The sequence below is a fragment of the Homarus americanus genome, unplaced genomic scaffold (genome assembly GCF_018991925.1).
Source record: "Homarus americanus isolate GMGI-L3 unplaced genomic scaffold, GMGI_Hamer_2.0 scaffold25827, whole genome shotgun sequence".
NCBI classification, from domain to species: domain Eukaryota; kingdom Metazoa; phylum Arthropoda; class Malacostraca; order Decapoda; family Nephropidae; genus Homarus; species Homarus americanus.
Genome location: NW_024738300.1, coordinates 4,382,830 through 4,396,448, shown reverse-complemented (window position 1 = coordinate 4,396,448; position 13,619 = coordinate 4,382,830). Strand labels below are relative to the sequence as shown.

At 37.5% G+C, this 13,619-nt stretch overlaps 1 protein-coding gene across 1 annotated transcript in view; it reads left to right on the top strand.

Moving 5' to 3' along the window:
- Nucleotides 1-2,087: 2,087 nt before the first annotated feature.
- Nucleotides 2,088-13,619, top strand: part of LOC121873939 — a 14,793-nt gene continuing 3,261 nt past the window's right edge. The window contains exons 1-3 of the mRNA XM_042377819.1: nt 2,088-2,120; nt 8,585-8,802; nt 9,535-9,714. Coding sequence (XP_042233753.1) covers nt 8,591-8,802; nt 9,535-9,714 — 392 coding nt within the window. The 5' untranslated portion in view covers nt 2,088-2,120; nt 8,585-8,590. The remainder of the gene's footprint in view (nt 2,121-8,584; nt 8,803-9,534; nt 9,715-13,619) is intronic.

The window sequence follows — 13,619 nt, the reverse complement described above, 5'->3', positions numbered from 1 at the left end:
AATTATTGCTTTTCATTAACCAAGGGTGCGTGGATTTATATATCCCCACAAAGAAATCTTGCGGTGTAAGAGTTGGGGATCAAGGTGGCCATAATATCTTTGACACTACACAGTCACCAAAGAGTAGCCTATGGTTGTTAACGCTGTATCGCGGAGTGTGACTTATGGAAACCATCTTAATGAAAGCAATCTTGGTTGATATCGTCATCTGTAAGGTGCCCACGAAACTCTTAGATAATATTGATGTAAAGTTCTGAGCTGACAGTTTCTGAGAAGAATATTGGGCCAATAACTAGGCTATTTGCCGACTGCAAAAAAGAAAAAAAAAGAAAACATAACATCCAAAGCATTGTGTTGACCTCTTACCAACCTCTGTAGCCTCTCACGGTATAGGCAACACATCTTGACCTCTTACCAACCTCTGTAGCCTCTCACGGTATAGGCAACACATCTTGACCTCTTACCAACCTCTGTAGCCTCTCACGGTATAGTCAACACATCTTGACCTCTTACCAACCTCTGTAGCCTCTCACGGTATAGTCAACACATCTTGACCTTTTACCAACCACTGAAGCCTCTCACGGTATAGGCAACACATCTTGACCTCTTACCAACCTCTGTAGCCTCTCACGGTATAGGCAACACATCTTGACCTCTTACCAACCTCTGTAGCCTCTCACGGTATAGGCAACACATCTTGACCTCTTACCAACCACTGTAGCCTCTCACGGTATAGGCAACACATCTTGACCTCTTACCAACCTCTGTAGCCTCTCACGGTATAGGCAACACATCTTGACCTCACCACCAGCCTCTCGAAGCCTCTCACGGTACTAAACCTTACGTCTCAGTCTCTGCAACCTCTGTGGCCTCCTCACGGTATAGCAACACGTCTCGGTCTCTACCAACCTCTGAAGCCTCTCACGGTATAGGCAACACGTCTTGACCTCTTACCAACCTCTGAAGCCTCTCACGGTATAGGCAACACGTCTTGACCTCTTACCAACCTCTGTAGCCTCTCACGGTATAGGCAGCACGACTTGGTCTCTTACCAACCTCTGAAGCCTCTTACGGTATAGGCAACACGTCTTGACCTCTTACCAACCTCTGAAGCCTCTCACGGTATAGGCAACCCGTCTTGGCCTCTTACCAACCTCTGAAGCCTCTTACGGTATAGGCAACACGTCTTGACCTCTTGCCAACCTCTGAAGCCTCTCACGGTATAGGCAACACGTCTTGACCTCTTACCAACCTCTGAAGCCTCTCACGGTATAGGCAACACGTTTCTCTTTATTCGGGTCCAGAAACTGATTCACTGCTTGAATTTTGTAGGGTAAAGTTTGGCTTGACCACCTTCTGCTTCCTTGCGGAAATAGATCATTAACTGTAAGTGAGATGAAAAAGCTTCTTTATCTAAGTCACATGTTTTGCAGTATAAATACTGCATCCAATAATCATTAGTAGAAATTCTTAAAATCGTTTGTTATAATATTATTTGCAATAATAAATTGTAGCAAAGCAAAAAATTGCCAAAAAATATAGATGCTAATATTATATTTAGCAACATTACAAATTTGCAATAACATAGATATTTATTGTTATATTAATTAGGGATAATTATCTAATAGCGATAATTTATACGTATTTCGTCTTTTTAATCCAACTGGCCATAAACATCACATAGATTATTATGACACATGTAAACGGACAGTTTCACAGAACCGACATTGTAGAAGCTTACTTAACACTAATTTTGCTATTTTATGATGATAAACGACGTGCTAGATAAAATAGAGCACATTTTATAGTTTAAAAATTAATATCCATTATGTTGAAAAAATAAAAAGTTATCCCTCTTTGTGAAACACGCTAGTTCATTGTTATAGCCTAATCGGCGATTATCCCTGTTTAGAGTGATGTACGGATACATATATCAGGTTTATTGCACTACCGATAAACGATTTTTTTTTCAATTTATAAATACCAAGTATCGTGGTGTGAGCTCAGCATGACGTCAAAAAGTTCCACGTGTAACTCGTCCCTACCCGCTCCCGCTCATAAATACTCCAGACTAACACTAGTGGTGGACACTTGCTTGTGGCCGCCAGCGGAAGTACACTGTGAGTATTGTGCTCAAGACACTGTACATCATTCACTTTTACTTTGTGAATATTTTGTAAATGCTTTTCAAACTAAAAAAGTTTATAATATATATATATATATATATATATATATATATATATATATATATATATATATATATATATATATATATATATATATATATATATATATATATATGCTGATAACGCTTCTGTATTCACATCTTCAGGGTGACAGAGAGAGAAAACAAACCATTGGTGTATGTATAGAGGAGTGGTGACTGGTCCCAGTGGTCAGGTATGGTAATGACTTACTAATCTTAACAGTTGTCAGAATACACAGACTCGACTTTCTGAATAATGTTTTAATAACTAGCTTGTACATGCTGTTACTCAAATTCATGTTGAATGCTTCGGTATGTTTAATAAGACATGAATTTGAGTAACGGCATGTACAAGCTGGACAATTTTGTAATTAAGAACATTTGTAACCAGGTGAGAAGGTCGGGTCACCTGACCATCTGACCTGACCACCAACCGTTGTGTGCTATTTAAAGATTAGTAGGGTCATTACCTAATACCTGACCATTGTGGACCTGGTCTCACCCTCCTCTGTATATATACACCTTGGTTTGTATTTCTTTAGTCTGTACTCACCCCTGAAGATGTGAATTACACGAAAGCGCTTGGGAACTTCGTGTTTTCTTTCCTTGTGGTTATCAGCATATACCTAGATCACGCGCACCGACAGTGATTTACTTGCATATATATATATATATATATATATCGGTAAAATAGGGAGAATCGTCCAGATGGAGCCTAGAACTTACGTGTGCGGCGACAAACCGGGGCTTAATTTATGTATTACCGATGTGAATTGTAATTGTTTCATATATGGTAAACAATTTGTTTCATATAAGAAAGCGTTTATTTACTAACATAAAATGATAAATTTTACCTAAATAAAATAAGGTAATATTATTGTTGGGTAAGTTAAATCAATTAATATAGTAATGATTCTGTTCATATATAGTTTATATCATGATTATATGTAGAGTACTTCGTTTATTAACGGAAAAATATTAAATTATCCCTATTTCGCAAGTATCCCTATTTATCGAGACGTATATACTACTGCTTACGGGGACCCTATTGTTTATGAAAAATAATTCCATGACTCGTGAAAATATAAGGTAAGTGCAGGTCAACCTTTTGCGATATCGATCTCCCAATCTGGAATCTGAATAGTGCTTAATAGAATTAACCAGATTGTACTAATAACAGAGTAATAAAGTCAACCCTATGATAAAAGTAAAGCAAATATAGCAGGTAATAATACTAATACTACAGTACTTTTAGTACTAATAATGAAAATAATATTAATAGGTGTGTGAGTTAACTAAACCAAAGCATTTCCTTCGGAGTTGCAGGGTCCTCAGACAACCAATGAAAGAACTGCTTTTGAATGTACATTTGTATAGTAATAACTACAGTAAATAATACGGTCCAGAAAAATGGAAATGAAAAGAACGGACAAATGACTAAACAATCATATATAAAAATAATACAATTCCTTTATTGTGATTATTCTTTTTCAATAGTTGTACCTACAGTCTCATGCTCGTGATTTTAAATAATAACAAAGATTTAATTCATTACAGAAATATAGAATACATATTAATATACTAACAACAAGACTTTTTCAGTACAGACACATGCAGTGTACAGTACATCGCAAATATTTTTGACAGAGCCGCATGAAGAAGCTAAAGCTGAAGAAACGACCTGTTTCAGCAGACCGCGCTAAGATTGTGTGGCTGTGGCAGTATGGTATGTCAGCTAGAGAAATTTCCCTTAAATCACAGACCAGCGTGTCCACCGTGTATAGATGTATACAGCAGTGGAGGCAGGAGGGTACAGTGGAGAGAAGACCTTACCGTAAAAAGTTTCACCAGAATTCATGCGAGGAGAATACGCTTGTGTCTCAACACCAGTCCCTGGCAGCAACAGTTGATCCCTCCCGCAGTCATCAACTCATCTACTGCTCCAAATATGTAGAGAATTGGTTACTGACGCAAATTCAGCATTATTCAAATATTCTCTGTCAGTATGTACGAGAAGAGAGACTGAGACGACCATGTGTAATTTAAAAACATTGATCTGCTGTATATAAAGAAGTAATCGTCTACGAGTGAGAGTTTGATTTACAACACTAGAGTGAATAAAGGTGAATGATTATGAGTGTAGGCCGCTGGTGATGAGGTGAGTCATGAAGTATGACTCACTAGGTATGAGTGTAGGCCGCTGGTGATGAGGTGAGTCAGGCAGTATGACTCACTAGGAATGAGTGTAGGTCGCTGGTGATGAGGTGAGTCAGGAAGTATGACTCACTAGGTATGAGTGTAGGTCGCTGGTGATGAGGTGAGTCAGGAAGTATGACTCACTGGGTATGAGTGTAGGTCGCTGGTGATGAGGTGAGTCAGGAAGTATGACTCACTAGGTATGAGTGTAGGCCGCTGGTGATGAGGTGAGTCAGGAAGTATGACTCACTAGGTATGAGTGTAGGTCGCTGGTGATGAGGTGAGTCAGGAAGTATGACTCACTAGGTATGAGTGTAGGTCGCTGGTGATGAGGTGAGTCAGGAAGTATGACTCACTAGGTATGAGTGTAGGTCGCTGGTGATGAGGTGAGTCAGGAAGTATGACTCACTAGGTATGAGTGTAGGTCGCTGGTGATGAGGTGAGTCAGGAAGTATGACTCACTAGATATGAGTGTAGGTCGCTGGTGATGTAGTGGATGCAGAAGTAATCTTTACATTTTGCCATGATATTTCATAGTTCAAGCTTTGTGTTATATGAGATAGAGAATATTTCTGTATAGGGACAAATTATTATCTGATACCATGTTTATATATCCAGAGAGAATTTTGTAAAGAGGCTAAATATATATGTTTTTGTTATTAATATTGTAGTAAGTGTCACGGAGTCAATATATGGTGAACCAGCGAGGTTTCGGTGATATTAGACTGAGAAAAAGCTTACCTTGTAGGGCAGGGAAGGTTATTTAAACTGATATTAACTTGATTTTTTTTAATAATTCCCATAATACAGATAAATTGGAGAAAATCAAATTAAATCAAATAAAGTCGAATTTAGACTCATTATAAATCTTCTCGTTATTTGTATATAGCACAATTATAAAACGCCCTTTGTCTTAACATATTCATAGATTTGTTGCCTACATGAAATCCATCAACTGTGTGGTAGGATTGCTTATTTTATACGCTTATGTTACTGTGTTCACATGATGTAGTTATTTTCTATGTTGTACGATGTGGGTCGGTGACCTGTGCCCGGGTGGACTGATCCCAATTAAAAAAACAAGAAAACTTGGAGCACTGTTAGCCTAAGCTATGAAGCCTCATAGCCACATCTTGGTTCATTTAAGATGTTATTACTTATGATAATATGTTATGCATTTAGTGTCGCTCGACTTAATGTTTGTAATTCAGTTATCTTAAAATTAAATATAAAGATCATTTCCTTTTAATCCTTAAACTCATAAAAATTTACAATATATATATATATATACATATATATACATATATATACATATATATATATATATATATATATATATATATATATATATATATATATATATATATATATATATATATATATATATATATATATACATATATATATATGTAACCGGTCGGAATTTACTGGACTTTAATTTCTCACTTGACTTGGGGTTTATTAAAATTTAATAGATGGTAATGGCAGTGGAAGCGCCCCTTTGAGAAAAATCCCGAACCAGCACAAGAACACTTAAATCTACTAAACAAAATGAATTGTCCGTGACCCGTGGAAGGATAGCGTCTGTGACTGGGATGAATGAGACACACTGTAAAATTTAGACACTTATATTCCCTCCAACACTACAAACACAATCAAATAATGGTACACCAATATGCGCACCTCTAAACTTAAACTTAAAACACTACTCTGGGGAATAAAAGTTATACATGATATAGAAATTATTAGAAACACAGGCAACAATAAATTTGAAGTTTTAAGAAATGTTGCTTGCACACATGAACAGGCCTTAAGGGCTTTCACACAATAATATCAGTCACTTAGGAAATGGCATTAAAAAATAAGAAATTAAATACTGTACAATGAATAGGCCTTAAGGGTTTTCAACAAAATAATATCAGTCACTGAGGAAATGGTAATAAAAATTAAGAAATTAAATACTCTACAATGAATAGGCCTTAAGGGCTTTCAACAAAATAATAGCACCCCAACAGATGCACACTTCCTAACCTAACTTAACCACTACTCTGGGGAACAAGGTTATACCTGAGATCAGAATTATGAAGAACAATTAGATGCATTAAAAGAATCAAATCACAGCATCACTCTGGTTCCACTTAATGGCACAAACATTCAAAAACAATACTATCAAAATTATTTAGGACTATTAAACTACACACGTCAAGATAATATCAGTCTGAGGAATGGTGTTAACTACACCCGTAATAAGGAAGATAAAATGTTCCTCTAGGTATCTCCTAGAGTCCTAGACTCACGGTCTCAGTGTGTGACCATTAATATACTCAGATAGCCTCAGTGTACTCCCAGTGCGTCCATGGGCAGGAAGAGAGTGAGCCAATCAGACCTTGTGCAGTTGAGAGGAGCTTTAGCTTCCCGTTAGCAAGAGGGTTTCACTAAGCGGCTCGGGACATGTGGTGTTGTGAGCCGACGTCAGCTGGGCACCCAGACGGCTAGATTCCCTCAAGAGATCCTTTGGTACCCCGCTAAACAGTGACAGGCCTACTCTGATCGGTCCAATGGCGACAATCGCCACCCTCAATCATCAACGGCAGTCTCAAACGGCAGTCAATCTCTCGCAGTCAAACTCCGGTCAACTCCAGTCAACTCCAGTCAAGTGGGTTCTGACAGAAACCCTGAAATTAACTCACTGTTAGCTCTAGTTTACTTTACCACTGCCCTATCTAACCCTGTCTGAGATCGCATGAGACTTACTTGTTATACGGCAATAGCGCAACACAGGTGACTAGGCCACGTGACTATTTCTGTGACAGACGCGCAGGGACGTCTTGTTTGTGTGAATGCTTCCCGCGACTGAGACCTAGCCAGCGTCGCGTCTCCTCAAGGCGTTAGCTTAGGTCTACGTGACATATTTTCCGCCTAACTAATAACTCCTTGGGACACCCGTAACATTATTCAGACTGATAAACGATCTATAATAATTTCAAATTCAATAATAGTCCCTTACTTCATGAATCGCATCATTATTAATTCGGTGAATTACATTTAATATCATATAGGCCTAGTTCCGCAATCTCTCGCTATGAGCAGGCAGCGCTCTCTCCCCTCAGATGACCTTGAACGCTCAGTATCGCTAATGGCGGGGCATTTGAAATTACTCTGAAATTTCTGAATATTACATATATATATATATATATATATATATATATATATATATATATATATATATATATATATATATATATATATATATATATATATATATTTAACTTGTTCTGCACTTCTATTTTAGTCTGTACTCACCCCTGAAGATGTGAATTACACGAAAGCACTTGGGGACTTCGTGTTTTCTTTTTCCCTTGTGGTTATCAGCATATACCTAGATCACGCGCACCTACAGTGATTTACTTGCATATATATATATGAATGACAACACCCACCACATATGGATAAGAGCAACATTATTATTTGGTATACATCTTGACAATGTCTCTCGATATTAGACCTAAAACATGAAATAACCTTAGTATGCCAGCATGAGTGTCTTACGAACATACAGTATTCTTTATCAATGAACATCAAAACATTAAATTGTTAATCTTTTAAATTTACTATATATAAATACACAGAGCGAAATTGCAAAGACAAGCAGAAACTTAGAATTTATTACATCAGATGAATAAACAAAGAAAAGCAAATATGTTGTATACCTGGGCCCCAGCAATGACTCCAGGCTTATTGAAACCACCGGAGACTCCAGAACACTGAATTACTTATCCCAGCAATGTCACGTAGCGATTTAGAGAGGGATTACTCGATGATTACTGGGCTCTCATTATTCACCTGATGAGCAGAAGGGAGCGTGTTTTTAAATGAGAATAAACAAACATTATATAGTAATATAAAAGAAGACTGGAAGGAAAAGAAAACATCTACAATGACTTCACGGAAAATAATCCCAATTGTCCTTGAATCACCAGTCTCTTCTGGTGTGACTGTGCGTGTGTGTGTGTGTGTGTGTGTGTGAGTGTGTGTGTGAGTGTGTGTGTGTGTGTGTGTGTGTGTGTGTGTGTGTGCGCGCGTGAAGAGAGGGAGTATGGGGGTGTAGAAGTGTACAATATGATATGGGCAGGATTAAGTATATTGGACCATACTGAATCCAAATGTCCCTCCACATTCCAGAAAAAGATGGTGTCACTCTGCAATCATATAGTGATGATTGCTGCTATGGTTGTGAGCACTACTTCCGTATCGTTTGAAGATGTGATTGAACCCGTGGAGCAGGTAGGCGTGGATGTGGGCGTGATGGTGGGTCAGGTAGTGAAGCACCATCTCACCGGCTGTCACCTGGTGCTCATCACCACTACACAACACTCACACGTGTTCTCCAGTATAATAAGGTGAAACATATGTACTATTTCGTTTATGATACTGACGTATTTTATTTTCTGTTATCTTTATGTAGGTAACTACGCTTCCTTTGTTTTTAAGATTTTAGAATGCCTTTGGATTCTTATAATTCTAGTACCCATTTCTATAACATCTGATACAGCTGTTCGTTGAAAAGGGGATATATAAATAAGTTGAAAGTAAGTGAAACAAAGCTTCTTATTGGTTTCTTACGTCCATTTTTAAGTGATTCACAAAAGGCTTTAATTTGGTGATGCTACACTTTATAAGTGAACAATAATATAGATATTGTGAACAACGTGCACCCTGCTGAATTCTAGTAAGTGTAGTTCCATAATACACTCACGCCTCTAATGGACAGGTAACTCTATTTTATGCTTTAGTTGGCTATATCCCTAATATTATTTTAACCTATAATAGTGGCTATGGTTTGTGTCAATTGCCTCTACCATTGTATATCTTGATCAACTGATACCATACTTTACATAATCGTTTTATAGTGTTCCAGCAACCTTCCTGGTCGTCATCATATAGTTAAGTCAGCTAGAGCATTGTTGATGTCAGACTCTACAACGTGGAGTTTCATTTGCCCTATGCAGCTCAAATAATTGCTTAAATAGCCCCACTTGCCTGCTTGTTACAATAATGCTTCTGCTTCTGTACATGGTATTTACGATTAAAATTGAGTGTGAATGACAATATTGTTAACTTCCGTCTATCAGACACATGGGTGTGGGTGTGGAGGCTGGCGTGGTAGTTGAGGCAGGATGGGTGTTGTCCCAGGACCAGCTGACCCAGGACCACCTCCTGCAGGGGCTGTGGGGAGACGATAGAACTACCTGCTGGGGACTCATCCTTGATCTCACTAACAGCAACAGTAACGACACCTACCTTACCCTCAGGTAATAATTACAATAAAAAATCGCATTGTAAAGCGTAATCCCGATGTCACTAGGGCAGGGGTGGCGAACCTATGGTATGCGTGCCCAAGGTGGCACGCGAAAATTTTTTATTGGCAGGAGGCATGAACTGCCGCCCCAAGATTTTTTAAACTTCACCCATAATATTGCTGCGAATGAATTTTTACCAACCAGGAGCAGTGAGAAGCGTTCACAGGACACGTCTCATGCCAGTTTGGCGTCAGCTGGGCGGTTGCGAGAACACTTTACTTCGGATGACACGTTTTTAAATCCCTGCCGACCCAGTGTACACATCAGTATTCGGGTAACAATAGAAGTGAACGGTTGGCATTGGCTTCGCTCTGCTCATATTTTCCTTCAGTTGTTTGTGAGTGAACACTGGATATTTTGTGACATAGAAGAAAACGATTCATGTTTTTTTTACAAATTTCTCCTCACATTTAAATGACTTGAACACCAAATTACAGGGATCCTGCAAAACACTTGATGTTATGTTTGATAACATAACAGCCTTTGAAATCAAACTGAAAATTTTTAAAAGTGATATCGACAATAGCAATTTAAATATTTCCCAAACCTAAAAAAACACATGACTGATCTTGAAATTAATAAGAAAGCAGACATTCAGAGCCTTCAAATGCAATTTTTGAGCATCATTGATTCAACTACTGGACAATTTTCTTTAAGATTTACTAAGTTCAGGTCATTTGAAGAAAGTGCAAAATTCATAAACTGTGCAGCAGACATTGTAACATTAGACAAACTGAATTTGGAAATGTTGCAGTGGATTGATATGGATAATTTTGAGATACAATTGATTGATTTACAAAACAACTCAATTTGGAGGCAAAAATTTGTCGACTTAAGAGCTGAACTAGAAAATATTGAAAGAGATCGGTTAGTGACTGGATTAGCGCCGAGAATTGCAGTAAATGAGGTTCTGAAACTCTAGAATTCCATTCCTGAAACATTTGACTGTCTGAAAAATTTAGCAATGGCAGTATTAACAGTATTTTCATCTACATATTCATGTGAGTCATTGTTTCAGTGAAGAACTTTGTCAAGTCAAATTATAGGAGTTGACTTACTCATGAAACTAGTGCTGCATGCATAGCTCTCTTCACAACCAAATACAAGCCTGATATAACATATCTGTTGGTGCAGCAGCAAAAGTCTCACTCAGCAAAATTTGCTTATTTTCCTTTCCTTTATTTTTGTTTTGTTTTATAATATGAACCAAAGCTTTTCATTTCACTGTCAAATTTCATATATTGGTTATAAGGTTCAGTACTATTTATAAATGATGTTATTTTTCAATTGTCTTTTTAAAAATATTGATATTAATTATTTTCTGAACAGGCTTTTTCTAAAATGCTTTCATATAAGAACATAAGAAAGTGGGATACTGCAGGAGGCCGACTGGCCCATACAGGGCAGATCCCTTTCACACCCATCCCAGCACTTCCATGTGCCTATCCAACTTCGTCTTGAAGCTCCCTAGCGTCCCCGATCCTACTATAGCACTCGGTAGCCTATTCCACATATCCACAACTCTATTAACTATAGCACCTCGGTAGCCTATTCCACATATCCACAACTCCCCATTATCAAACCAGTGTTTCTGCTTCATATCCTTTCTGAATCGGAATTTATCTAATTTGAAATATTTGTTCTAGTTTATTTTGTTATTACTGAGCTTCAGAACATCTTCCATTTTACCCCTCTTTGCTAATCCCACTTACCCACTCTACACCTCTCATCATATCTCCCCACCGCCTCTCCAATGAATGTAAGTTTGCTTTTTTCAGTCTTTTCTTCATATGGAAGGTTTCTTTCAATATTATGGATCATTTTGTCATTCTTTCTTGTACTCTCTCCAAAGAATCTATGTCCATTCTATAAATAAGGACACCAGAATTGAACCGCATAATCCATATGTGTGGCCCTACCATTAAGTAGTAAAGTTTCAAGATAACGTCAGCAGTCTTGCTACTCACAGACCTAGATATGAACCCCCAAGAACTTGTTTGCCTTTGTTATGAACGCTAATATTACTTGTTTTCTTTAGGGTTTCAAGTCGTTAAGTGGGGCTCAAATACACACCGATCTTTTTTTCACAAACTGAGTTTCTTTATTTGTAAGTACCTAGTTTATAATTTCAACGTTTGTATTCGCTTCCATCTGCAGTACCTGCATTTATTATCAGTATTAAAAATTCATTTTGCCAGTCTACTGAATTACCAAGGTATTCTGATTCTTTAAAGTGTTCAGTCACTAGTCTGAATTTCTATCACTCTCCCATTCGTACTGCACTGCAACTTACTAATCTCACTAGTTATGCCTAAATCAAGATCATTAATGAATATAACAAACAGCAGAGGGCCTAATACAGATCCCTCGGGGAACTCCGCTTGACTGCACCCCAGTTCAATTTTAATCCATTTATGCTGGGACTCTTTTGTTTCCTACCAGCTAACCATGACCTAATCCATTTTGTAATACTGATCCACCTATTCCATGTGCTTTACCTTCCTTTATCATCAATCTCTCATGAGGGACTCTATCGAATGCTTTACTGAAATCTAAATAAAATTATATATCATATGACTTATCATTATCTACCGCTTCATATACTTCTGAGAAAAAGCTAAGCAAATTTGTGAGACAAGAACGTCCCTGGGTGAACCCGTGCTGAGAAGAATGAATTAAGTTGAATGTTTCGAGGTGGCTTCTGATTTTCGTAGCAATAATTGACTCTAGCAACTTGCCTATGATTGACGTGAGACTAATGGGACGGTAATTTGATGCAATTGATTTATCACCTTTTTTGAAAATCGGAACTACATTTGCAAGTTTCCAAGCTTCTGGCACTAGGCCCGATTCTAATGACTTATTAAATAAAACTGCTAATGGATTACTCAACTCATCTCTACATTCTTTTAATATTCTAGCATATACCTCGTCTGGACCAGGCGATTTATGAGGCTTCAGTTTGTTAATTACTTTAAGCACATCGTTACTAGTAATATTGATATTCATCAACATATTTTCTATACTGTCGTTATATACCTTATGAACTTCTGGAAACTGTGCTAGGTTTTCATTTGTGAATACTGAGCGAAAATGACTATTTAACGTACTACACATTTCTAACTCATCATCAGTCATTTCTCCTGTCGTAGTTTTTAGGGGACCTATTGTATCTCTAACCTTTGATTTATACAGTTGATAAAAAGCTTTGGGGGTATATTTCGATTCGTTTGCTACCATGATTTCATAATTTCTCTTTGCTTTCCTAATTTCTGTTTATACCTGTCTTGTTAGGTTCTGATAGTAACCAAGTAAGTGATTTTCGCCTTTCTTAACTTTTCTATATACTCCTTTCTTTTTCCCTAGAAGATCTAAGAGTCTATTATTCATCCATTTTGGTTGGTTCCGTAGTGATCTGAATTTTCTATTAGGGATGTGTTTATTTTGGGCATTATTGATTGTCGCAATAAATTGTTCATAAGTAGCTGCTAAATTAAATTCGGGGTTATCCCGTCCTAAGTTGACAGTTTCCGGAGGTGTGGGGGGATTAATCTTTTGACCATAGGGTCATCCCTTAGGTCTCTCCTTAAGCTACAGTAATTAGCCTTCCTAAAATCCGGGATCAAGGCCGAATTTTCCTTCTTCCTGCCATCCCACATTATGTTAAAATATATGGCTTTATGATCACTGTTTCCTAGTTCGTCTCCAATCCCAACATCTTTTACTAGATTTTCATTATTACTGAGAACTAAATCGATGATATTATTTCCTCTAGTGGGCGAGTTTATGAATTGATATAAAAAACTATCTTGTACTACTTCTAGAAAATCTTCAGATTCATTATCGCTAAGTTGATT